General features: G+C 42.0%; 1 protein-coding gene across 1 annotated transcript in view; it reads right to left on the reverse strand.

The window, feature by feature from the left end:
• Positions 1–12,307, reverse strand: part of SPSB4 (splA/ryanodine receptor domain and SOCS box containing 4) — a 90,269-nt gene that overhangs the window by 56,641 nt on the left and 21,321 nt on the right. Inside the window, exon 2 of the mRNA XM_005232240.3 lies at positions 7,846–8,701. Coding sequence (XP_005232297.1) covers positions 7,846–8,539 — 694 coding nt within the window. The 5' untranslated portion in view covers positions 8,540–8,701. The remainder of the gene's footprint in view (positions 1–7,845; positions 8,702–12,307) is intronic.

Below are 12,307 nucleotides of genomic sequence, written 5' to 3' on the forward strand. Positions count from 1 at the left end.
AGGCTGTAGAGATAAAAGCCTCCACTGTGAGAAAACACAACTGTGATTCTCAAACAAAAATTATCCTTTTTTTAACGTTACCTTGTTCAAAACACATTTTGGTTTCATACAAATCACTTTTCTGGAATAAGGCAAATTTTTTGGCCCAACAGTAATAAGAAATTGGCAGACACAGAGGTAATAAGTTATCGTCTGTTTTTTTAAAAAACAAAACAGCCCCAAGATATGCCAGGTCTGGAAGTTCATCACTTTCAGAAAGAAACGTTCACATCAGGCAGGGAGATACTGTTATATCATTATTCATTATACCGATTTGACACATCTAGGCAATTTGTGTTTTCTTGGCCAAGTCCATGAAAAATACAGTTATAGCTTTGACTAACTGGGCTGAGATAACACTGGACACCTGCCTCAATTACTACCCGCTAAGTCCATTCTAAACAAACATTACCAAAAATATTTTACCCAATGCGCCAAATGAATAACCTTCCCAATGCAACAGACACTCTTGGCACCAATGCTGAAGATGCGCAACTCCAAACCAGTCATGCAGAATCCTGGCCAATACACAGAAGACTATATGAAATGCTCAGTTTGTTTCAAATTACCAACAGAAATCTTCTCAGGAGTGTCATCATTTCATCTTCTGTATTCCACCACCCGCTGACATTTAAAAATCATGTTTAAACAACTGAAAGAACCCTCGTAGTTCTTGTCCTGTTAGAAGTTATTGACACAAATGAATTTGATGTACATCTCCTCTGCCTCAGCCCTGAGTTTCAGCTCTGAAGATTGAAATGCCCCATCGCACACTTTTAGTGTTGGAGGTTTTCCAGCAAAAATCAGGTTTGATAACAGGCCTGAAGACAGATATGATCATCAGTCCCACCCCAAAACAATTTAAAGTGAAAGACTAAAGTTATTTAAATTCCCTGTATATGCATGAATCAAACAAGACAAGCAGCAGCTTTGATCCAGTCCTGTCCTCGCTAGTAGGACTTTTCATTTGTTATCTTCAAAGGGCAATGCAAAACCCAATCTGAGAACACTGTCATGCTCCATCAGGTTTCCCCACTGGCTATCCTTGGGAAACTACAAAATACCCCAGCTCACAGACACAGAGGACTGGAGAGAAAAGATTCAAATTAAAAACGCTGGCAGAAAAGGAACACAAAAAGATGACCTGCAGCAAAACTTACCACCTTTTACCAGAGTGAAACACTATCTGGGAGAAAGCAGGACACAGCTAGATGAAGGCCGCCAAGCTCAGAGTTACAGCTGCAAAAAAGCAAATCCCGTTCTGCCACTTGCCATCTTCTCAGTGTCTGACTTCACAGCCTCGGCATTATTTTAACACAGCGTTACTACGGGGGCAGCCTTCCTCTCGTGTACACAGGGAGGCAGACAGCAGCGTCACTACTTTCAGGGGAACCATCTGTGGAACACAGCAGCATTTCTGGACATGCTTGTTTTCAGGCACGCTGACTGTCAATTTACCATAAAAATATGGATTTTGCCATAGTATGGAGACCAGTATATAAATTGCCACTCACCACAATATACTCCAGGAAGATCAGAGTCTTCTCATGTTTACCTTTTTTAAGGGGAATTTGCTCTGAACCCAAACTATAAATTACATCGCTACCTGCCTCTCCTAATAGAGAAGCTATGCTGTCTTTAAGGGAAGACAAAGAGGCCATCTGCAGAAAGGGCTTGTGATTGCAGAAGGGAAGAAATTTCTGTGGCTGGAGAGACAAAGTAGTATCTTAAGGAAGAATATAGCTTATGAGAAAACTTCTATGAAAACAATCAAAGTGGACAAAGCACACACATTTTTTGTAATTAAGTAAATGTATCACTGGATAATGTATTGCAGATGCATCATTATTTGCACTGAAGCTTGGATTTATGCTGTACAACGCCCAACAGCAACACAGATAAAGCAAATCCAAACATAAATACCCTTTATAAATTTCCACTTCTAATACAAACCTGTGACAATTAGTTCACATCACTGAGTAACTCCAGCATCATAACTTGAGAAAATTCATAAAAGGATTAAGCAAGGCTATCAATTTTCTAATTGCTCTTTTAGAGCAATAAATACGATATTCAAAGTGTAACTTTAGATTACAACATTCACTTCAATTTTGAGAACAGAGATGTAGTCATCACTATGCAAGGCTCTTATTTCTTAAGAACAAGATACATGGGAAGTCAGTGGAAACATGATCAGAACACATCAACATGCGTTTTTTTCTTTAAACTGCCAGATTTGGCAGCTGCCATGGCACCTTTATGAACCACAGCTGGAAGAATGGCAGGTTGCAAAGAAACCCTAACACAGCTGTGGACTACTGGCGCTTGTTCTTAGCCTTAGGAGCTACTAAACTTGAAGTATGCCAGAACCTTCTTATAGTTTAGGCCAATGGTAACTGGATTCCCTGTTAAATAAACAAACTAGATTAGTTTGTAACAGAAAAAACCCAAACCCCTCTTATCTGTAAAGCTAATGAGTGCCTTAGATTGCCCGAGTCTCTATCGCTAGAGGTCTTAATAGGTCAAAGTTGTATAAAACAAGACAAAGCTAATCTTAAAAGCATAGGAGCTTGAGAAGGTGGTTTTAGCTACATACTTCCATAAGCAACTATTTGCTACTAACCTGAGGTAACCGAATTATTCTCTACCCAATCACAATTAATATCTACAAATAGGAAAACAAATATTTGACATTCACCCAAAAAGACCATTACAAAGACCATAAGTCACACCCTTAAATCTGAAATGAAATGTCCTTCTCCTTGCCCTGGAAGAGCAACCACTGCACCCAATGTTCTACTGTTACCAGTAACAAAACCTGCCCTACCTGAAGTTAGGGACGAGGAGGCAGGGGGAGGTAGGTAAGGCTTTATTATTGGCAAGTGGTGCCAAAGAAGGGAAGCTCAGCTGGAGAAGGCAGGAAAGAAACGGGAGGACTGAAAAAAAAAAGAAGAGTATCTGGGCAAGAGGTGTAATGCAGGGACCCCCAGGAAGGGGCAGGAGGTGGCTGGAGCAAAAAGCCAATTAACTGAGCAGCATATTCTAGTGACAACATAGTAGTTTCAGCCTGCTGAGAAAAGGCTGAGAATTAATTAGAAAGTGTCAACAAATTAGGATTAAAGGACAAGAAATGCACTTAACCCGGGGTGGGGGGTGGGGGGTGGGTGGGTGGGTGTGTGTGTGTGCATGTGGAAGAAAACAAATAAACCCCAACAATGAGCTATCAGATTCCTGAAGTAGGAACTGAAAATACTGTTTCCTATTAAATTATCTCAGAAGCTAAAGATTGCTTCTTCACAGCATTAGCTGCTTAATCACTACCGCTTCAGACTCTGATTGCATGTCTGTAGGGAAAATTGTTCCTAAGGTTTAGCAATACTGCATTTTCAGAGCATGTTACTCTGGAGGTTGCAATGGAAATAATGTCTTACGTAAATATATAAACCAAGCAGGTTGAGATAAACAAAAAACCATATCCATTTAAAAAGTTTAATTGAAAACTATCTGGGGGGAAACCCACAGAGTCTGATGAGAAATTCAGTATTTCTCCTGGCAGTTAACAATTTGCAATTTTGACTTAGATTTCTTTATGGTAAAAAGTCCATATTTATAATTAGCATTTGTGGTATGATAGAGACAGACCAATGTGAATAAAAATAAGTTGAGAACAGTAGGAAAGAGGGGAAAAGTTGCACGAAGCTTCTTAGCTCCAAAGTTTTTATTTTAGCTTAGAAACATCATCCTTGTTTCACAATGTTAGACGTGCAACCCAAGGCCTGCAAGGGATTCAAGGGTTAAGTTGCGGTCTTCTGCAGGGCTACAAACTAAAGGTCTGAACAGCCCCCACATCCCAGAACTTCTGTTGCTGTATCCAAACAAAGGGGATGTGCCTGAGGCCCCTCCTCCCTCCTTCCCTACACCTGCCCCGCAGAACAAGGCCAGGGCTCCTTCCCCCCGGCTGCAGGGGCAGGGGCAGGCTCAGCACCAGCAGCCAAACCTCTGAGAGGCAGCAGCCAAAGCCATCACCCTTCCTCCAGGCAACCCAGCGCCACAGAGGGAGCGCAGGATCCAGAAACATGAACTGCTGGTCCTGGGCATCTGTGCAGGAGCAGATACGGCTCCCTGCACCCAGCCAAACATCCTCACTTTTATGTTTGCACCGGCTCACTGCAGGCACAGTGAACAGGCTGCTGCTACTTAAAAGCAGGACCCCAGAACTTCTGTTGGGATGATTGCTTTAATACACCTATTCAGTGTATTATGATACACTGTATTATGAACACTTATACAGTGTTCATATATAGGTGTTTTCCACCTATATATACACATATATAAAGTGGTTTTCCACCACTTTGTTTAAACACACAAATACTAACACATATGTCCTGATCTGCAATATACATTTATACAAAAGTGTTTTGCTATTTCTCTGTTCCGGTCTATAAATAGTCTTCAGGACTGCTCATTAGACGAGCAATATAAATAGCCTAGCTTTTTTTAAACATGCGTGTACTGTGACAAAAAGAGCATCTGAAAAATAACATATGCTGCACTTATTTTATTTGGGTTTAATTTTTGCAACAGGCAAAGTGTCAGAAGCCTGATGTAAAATTCTGTAAAACTTCAGTGCTGGGCAAGCATCAGCATGCTAAATACTGATAGCATTTGATCAAAGAAGTTTGTCCTGGGAAGAACTCAATGTACTTATGGTAAGCACTCCTCATCCTGTTCCCCCACCTTCCTCCCAAACCCTGACAAGTATTTGCAACTCTGACTCTCTCAAATGTGAGTGAAAAACTCTTGTGAGTCACAGCACATCATCACATGATGCTCAAAGTGGCTTCTGAAGCAGAATATTCTGGTTAACAGATACAGCTGGAAGAGCTACAACTGATTTTAACTGCAGCATTATTCTAGGAGCAGTACCCAGAGTCCAGAGGGCACACAGGTTCTTAGTCTTTGACCTGCAGCATTACCCTTCCAGGATTCTGCCATCTATGCAGTAATTAACATACTTCAAAGTCTGCATCATCTCTATACCGCCACAACATACGTTTAAGTTCACTGCAGCTGCACAAGCCCATCATTTGATCCTTCCTCTCTTCCATTCCTGCAAGTCTTTCACTCTTTGCCAGGCGACTGAATTACACAGGCCTTTCAAGTATTCAGAGGTCTCTGAATTTAAACAGCAAGTACTGAAAATACTAGAAATCCCTGCAGTCAAGGTCTCCATTTGCTCTGTAAGACACCACATAAACAACCATTGCAAGCTGTGGTGTATGCATTCTGAGCAGTAACAATCAGTCACTAAATAGCAAGTTTCAAGTCACTGTTTCACAGCATAGTTTCACAAACAGCTAAGTTACTATTGCCAGATCTACTAAAAGCTGCAATCAGCAGTATGAGACACTACCAGGGAAGAAGGGAGGCAGGGGAAGAGGGAGAATTTGTAAGGTTATAAAGTAAAAGAAGAAAAAACCAGAAAACCACACATGCGTATGTTCAAATGTATTTGAATTTGTGAATGCAACATGAGTGTCTCACTGTTCCTCAAGATCTACTCCAATTTTCACAAGAACAATTATAAAAACCTGTAATATTACATGCTATGAGAGCAAACATGAGGAGTGCCATGACCAAACTTGCATAGCTACACAAGGGCTGGCTGGATAGAAACACTTTTAGCAGAGAACAGAAGTGTTTGCTTTAAAGCACCAGCTGAACAAGCTACTTTGGTTTCTTGAATGCTGTTTTTGTTGCAGAACAGTAATGGATCAGTGAACATGTGATAACAAATGATGCGATTCCAGGATGTCAAACTGCCCCATGGCAAAGTGGCTTTAAACTTCCTCTTTACATAATCACACTAACACTCAGGCCTACAGAAAAGTAAGTTCACAAGTTTACTTTTAGCCATGGGTTCGGGGGGGGGGGGGGGGGGGGGGGAGGGATAAGAAGAAAAATAAGAAAAAGAAGAAGAAAAAAAAAAAAGAATACTTTGACTTTCTCAGGGATAGTTTAGGAAGCTATCCTGCCTCTTCCAGCAAAATTATCCCACGAGAAACCGGATGGGAATTTTTCTCTCTGCCATCTCACAGACCACAGCTATCCTTCCCTACTTAGCTCCTTTTATTTTGTAATTTCTACCAAACTCATTCACATCCTCCTCCTGCATTTTCATCTTTCTAGAGGTCCCTTGAGCCACCCTGCGAAGGCTACAAAAGGAATGCAGAACGATTCCTTGTGTGGATGTGGTGGATCAAGCAGAGCTGTACTTTGCTTAGCTTGGCAGATATTCCCAGTATTATAAAACCTGCTTTCGCACACAAATATTCACTTTGCAGAAGTATCTCTCCCCTACCACCCACCCCCCCCCCAAAAAAAAAAAAAAAAAAAAGCTGTCAGCACAGCATCTTTGCAGTGTCTGTGTAATTGCAAAATACTTAATGATCCTCTGATATTCCCCTGTATGAAAGCACTTCAGGAAGCTGCCATTTAGCATCTGGCTGTAATAACCTGCAGGGCTTCTGTAGAAAAAGACTTTTTGCCCCAGTGCTTATTACAGATGTTTACGAAAAGGCAATCTTAAACAGGGTCAAGCTATTTAATTATGTTTCTACTTTGTATGTCAGGTGTAAGGCTAATGAGCAGAGATTTAATTCTTGACAGAAAAAAAATTAGACCTCCCCGTCCTAATTGAAAAGAATAGTGAATTCTTTCAGAAATCAGTAACTGCAAGTCAGGTGTTGTAAAAAGAGAGTAATAGCAAGCATACAAGACCAAGTTCCATTCATAAAGCCCCAAACCCACAAAAATTTAGTTTAGTCATCTCTTTTTGTTAAATCTGTGTGTTTATATTCCTCTTTCCTCCTACAGCTCAGAAATACAGTCTTAAAACAGGAACGAAGTTCCACTTACTACCTCGTTCTGCCTTCCACTTCCCAGTTGACAGCAGCCGATGAGCTGGCTGTAGGTAGGTAACTGTGCGTGACCGAACACACGCTGTGCCGTGTGTGGACCCAGCAGAGCACACATCTTCACCCCAGCAGCAAGCATAACCAGCCAAGACCCAGTTCTGCAACTCATCTTCTGGTGGGCTACTACTTCAAGGTCACAGCAGCAACATGCTGTTCCTTACTCCAGAACGATTTAATGGGATATTACTCCTTTAGATCAAAAATAGCTAATGCTTATCCAAAACCTGATATTTCTGGAGAGGAAAACGCTCCTGAGGGGGCACCTTCTGAAACGAACTCAGGAACAGAGCTCTCTTTCAGGCAAACTGCTGAAAACAATACTTGACCTGAGCTCCCAGATTCTTGGGGATCCACAGCTGCTTCTGAGGGTCCTGGCAAGGCAACTATGGAAAGAAAGCCTACTGGCCTGAATTCAGGTATGTTTATGCACACCATGTAAGAGTTCCCACTGCTACAGGAAATTTTTATAAGATCCACAAATCCTATTTGAAAACCACAGATTTAAAACACATCCTGCAGTAAACTGTTCTTTTAAATATACTCAAGAAGTTTCTCAAGATCTTTTTTCTCAGCTTGCTCGCTGTCTTTAGACACAGATTTCTTGACACTGCTTGGCACAAGGGGAAGATATTTTGATACAATCTATGTCATCATTATGAGACACATCTGATAGATAGTACTTATGGGCTGTAACTATGGGATGCAATCTACGCACAGTGGGCAGTCCACTCCTCCCCAGCACAATCACAACAAAAAGATAAAGAAAAAAAAAAATCCTACATGACAAAAGTTGAAAGACAGCGTAGTGAAGAAACATGGTAACACTTACGGTCAAGTCCGTTGATGTATCTCATTGTAATTTCACAGTGCCCCCAGACTGCACTGACTATGGGGTAAAGTTTTTTCCCTTTTAGTCCCCTGAAGGCCACTCCAAGATATTGTCCATCTACCATGAAGCTAAGCGTCCCTTCATCCATATCCAAAACCACCAGCAGGGAGTCTGGGAGTACAAAAGACTCATCCGGTTCCAAAAAGACAGGATACGTGACCCCAGGCTGGTTTTTACAATTGTGGTAGAGTTTGTTGCGTCCCAGATCCCAGCCCCACGATTCACTATTGCTACCAACCAACGACGTGTATCCCACCGAGTGCAGCGGAGCTTCGGCTGTGGAGACCCCCACCACAGCATGAGTTCCCCGTTGCCTCGTGGGCCAGTGGATTTGCCAGACATGCAGGCCTCTCGTGTAGCCGACTTTGCCCCGGATGCAATCTGTGCTTTGGGCAACTGGGTGTCTATGAAAAGTCAGTTTATCATCTTCCTTTACAAATATATTTAAGGAGCGATCTTCATTGTTCCAAGCATGCTTATACTGGACCTCCAGCTTGGCAGGGGGCATATCCAACAGCATGTCCAGTCGTGCTGGCTTGCAAAAATCCGGGCCTCTCAGCTCTCGTTTGACAGGCCTATAAGGGGGCTCCCTCACATCCACAGACTTTATGCTCCCTGAGATTTTCTGGCCCATTGCTTGGCTGCAGACTGACAAAGGAGAAAGAAAAGTTGACTTTGGCCCAACGTTACCTCATGAAAGCACTTTTACACTGAGCCAGTGACCTGACAAGCTGACTGGATTTACTTCTCCTGTTTGGAGCTTTTTAGCAGCAATGTTTTCAGAGAAAAAATGCTCCTGAAAGAAAGCAGAAAGTTTCCAGTTAGTTTAAGAAAGCCAACAGAAAACCCACAGCATATTTTTAAAGAACTTCTTCTCATCCCTAGTAGTTATTTTAAACACCAAAGCTGACAATTCACCACTTTTTGTTCAGTATCCCTCAGCGCTGACGAGCCTGCCCACAGGACGCCGAGCCCACCAGCGCCCAGAGTGCAGACAGTCATTTCCTCCCATTCATAATAGGATGCAGACATTCCCCACCTTCTGCCCTTCCACCTATTTTGTCTGGCCAAGTTCACAGCAGGCCTGAAGAAGGCATACGCTAATCCCCAGCAACAGTGATAAAGTTTATGTTCAGCCATAGCTTCACTTTCACTTATGCTTTTGTTTCACAGCCTCAGGAATAAGCACTATGTCAGAATCTCCTTTTATTCCTAGCTGTTCTCTTCCCTGGGTCCTGGCAGAGGGCTTCGGCTTCTCTGCTGTTATTAAAATAAATGCAGCTGACAGCAAATGGCTGCAAAATTTTAGTGTTTCCTTTTAACCTATCCTGTTCTTACATAAAAACAAAAATAAATTCATCAAGCTTTAGGTTTGTGGGGTTTTTTTTATAAAGAAGCTAAAAAAAAAAAGTGGGAAGAGGAGCCATGGAAGGACAAAAGAAGAAAGGTAGTTTCAGGTTTTTGGCAGATTTCTGTAATAGGCAGCTACTACAGCTGGGTATGTTCTTCATGCTACTGGACAGCAGGCTAACCCACGTTTTCTATATTTCAGTATTACGCTGATGAGGAGGATGGGAACACAGTAAGACATACCAAGATGAAAACATGATTTTGAAATGTATTATTTCTGTGCTTCCATAGACAAACGTGATAATTTAGCTGGAAGTGGTCAAAAACACCCATGAAAGAGTTTTTACAGCCTGGATAAATTGAATTCATTCAGATTTTAGAGCTCAGGTAAAACATAAAGGGAAGCCAAGAACCTCTAAAAGTACTGAAGGAATAAAAATTAAGGCAAAGTCCCAAAAAAATGAGTGGATGATTGACATGGGACCAAGTAAAGTATCTACAGCAGCAGACATACTTCTCTCTTCTAGCAAAGTAAGCGCCAGGTCCAGGAATGCTCCTATCTAGCTGAGCAGACCCACTCTGCTCATTTACTGACAGAGCAATGGAGTGTTTCAAGCAGCAGCAAAAGTCACCAAACTCCCAAAAGCCTGAAGAGCCCAGGCGAGAGCTGGTTTTCATAAAGCACAAACCAGCAGACATAGGCATTGCAAAGTCTTGCAACATACATCTTGCAAGACTTCACTTAGTAAGTCACAGGTCTACATTCTTCCTTTTAAAGAACTTCTACCCCAGACATCCTGTCCCACTGCAAAGATCATTTCTGAAAGAAGTAAGCAACATACACTCACAAGGGAAGGAAATAAAAAGAATAATCTAGGAAAAAAATACCTGTAAAATTTACCATCCAACTATGTTTTAGAAGTGATTGAAGCTCTTATATTACTTACAATGGCCAACACCATGTAAAGTTTTTTCTGTGTGTATTAAATACAGAAATGAAACAACCCCTATGTTACATGAAAGCTTTTTTGCCAAAAAAAGAAAGTTTAAAAAGTTAAAAGTTGATTTGCAAAGCCATGTGACAGTTACTATACAAAAATATTATTTTCTGGTGGCTGGTCCCATATGGGTATATGCTCACACCTGAGCATACAACAACCACCTCTTTACACCTAATTTTAATCTTCAAAAATCAAAATTAAACATAAGCCCCCAAGCCCCTCATATCATGCCTACAGAAGGCTTCAGAACAATCCACAGGAGCTTCCCACAAGATTAGCTTGAACAATCCCCCATCCTTCTTTCCAAACCATGTAAAAGTGATCTGAAAGTTTAATCAGTAATTACGTTAAAGTTGACACTTGCCATTTCCACTACTGCAGAGGCACTCATGGGCTGTTTCAAAGATACTATGGCAAATTTGGCCCACTGAAGCAAGTTCAGTACTTTATTCCACACTAAACCACCCTGGGGGAAATGAAATAATGATGTTAATATACACACAGGGAAATACCAGGGAGTAAACATCATCAGTAAGCAAGCTTTCCTAGAAGAACACGTGCTTGGGATTGGGTTGTTCCTTTTTAAAAGGTGCTTATTTGAGCTTGAAAGGGAGATACGGAAAGGGAAAATGTCAGATGTTCCAAAGGAATCTCGATGATTTCTCTATGAGATTTAGCTCTACATGCCTTTTAAAATGTACTCTTTAAAGCACAAGACAACTGCCACATTCCTGTCAATGCTGAGGGGAGATGGCCGGGGAAGTCCTCGGTGCATCCTCCTGTATCACTTCCTCATCACATGAGGAACTAAACTTGGCACAGACATTTGCCTGGCAAATCACCAATAGATTACAAACACTAAAGTGACTCACTTGGCAAGCCGCAGACATTCCTCCTAATGTGCCCCAAACTGTAACGAATAGGCTGATAATAGATAGACCAGTAATACAGAGGAGTGAAATGCATCATTGTAAGTACCTTGATACACACGCCGCTGTGCCTTTGCTCTGGGATGTGCTCAGTAAGTACTTTGGTTTGAAACTGCATCTTACAGTTAGGTCTTTCTTCATACACGGACATTACCATGTCATTTAATTATATAATGTGATGCTTTGCCAAATAGCTTTGTATGGACATAGGACTGAACAATAGTGTAAAAATCTTACAGTTACCAATGCATTCAAGACATGGCAGTTGCTAAGCAGCAGAACAGCTCAAAAGCTACCTTTCATCAAATACTTTCTCCCACCCATCATATTATACTCTCTTGCATCCTAGTTCTGTGTAGCTGGTAGTTATTTCAGCTTCTACTAGAAGGCCAACTATAGCCATACTGATCTCATTCAAGTATCACCAGACTTGAACAAGTAAATAACAAAAAAAAAACAAACAAACAAAAAAAAAGGCACCGTTCTTAATCATTTGTACCAGTACAGCAAAAAAAGGTGTAACCCTGTGCTGGCTGCGATCTGATGGCTCTGACTGCTGGTTCTGAGTAGCAGTTGACATGAAAACTTTGTAGGAGGAGGCAGTGAGAGGTTGAAACACATGCCTCCAGCTTGCAATCCATGCAACATTAATGTGAGCGACTCACACAGAACACCCTCCTGGCAGCTCATAACAGTCCCGTTGGATTCTTGCAGGAGCAGCCTGTCTCAAAGCCAAGATCAGCTATTCCCTTTCCTTGTCTGCATCCTGTCCGTTCACACCAAGCAGATGGCAGAGACCCACACTGAAGCAAGGAATGGCAGAAGCATCACCTTGTCCTTCTCCTCACCAGAAACTGCTGTAGCAGGAATGCAGCTTATCAGGACCCAGCCAATCTCCACTGGCAAACACCCCTCCCTACATCTCTCGTACCATCAGACCCCCAACACAGAAGCCTTGGTCACACACCATTACTGCCAGGATCTCCAGGCAGCCTCTCCCCATACAGCTGCACAACTACTGTGCGTGGGGGGCTGCTGGGAAAGCTGAGTACACGCTCACAAAGGGAAGCAGAGTGACAGATCTGGCAAAGGTACCCCAAACCGGCTCCCTGTCTGCGGGCC

The sequence above is a fragment of the Falco peregrinus genome, chromosome 12, assembly GCF_023634155.1.
Source record: "Falco peregrinus isolate bFalPer1 chromosome 12, bFalPer1.pri, whole genome shotgun sequence".
Classification (NCBI taxonomy): domain Eukaryota; kingdom Metazoa; phylum Chordata; class Aves; order Falconiformes; family Falconidae; genus Falco; species Falco peregrinus.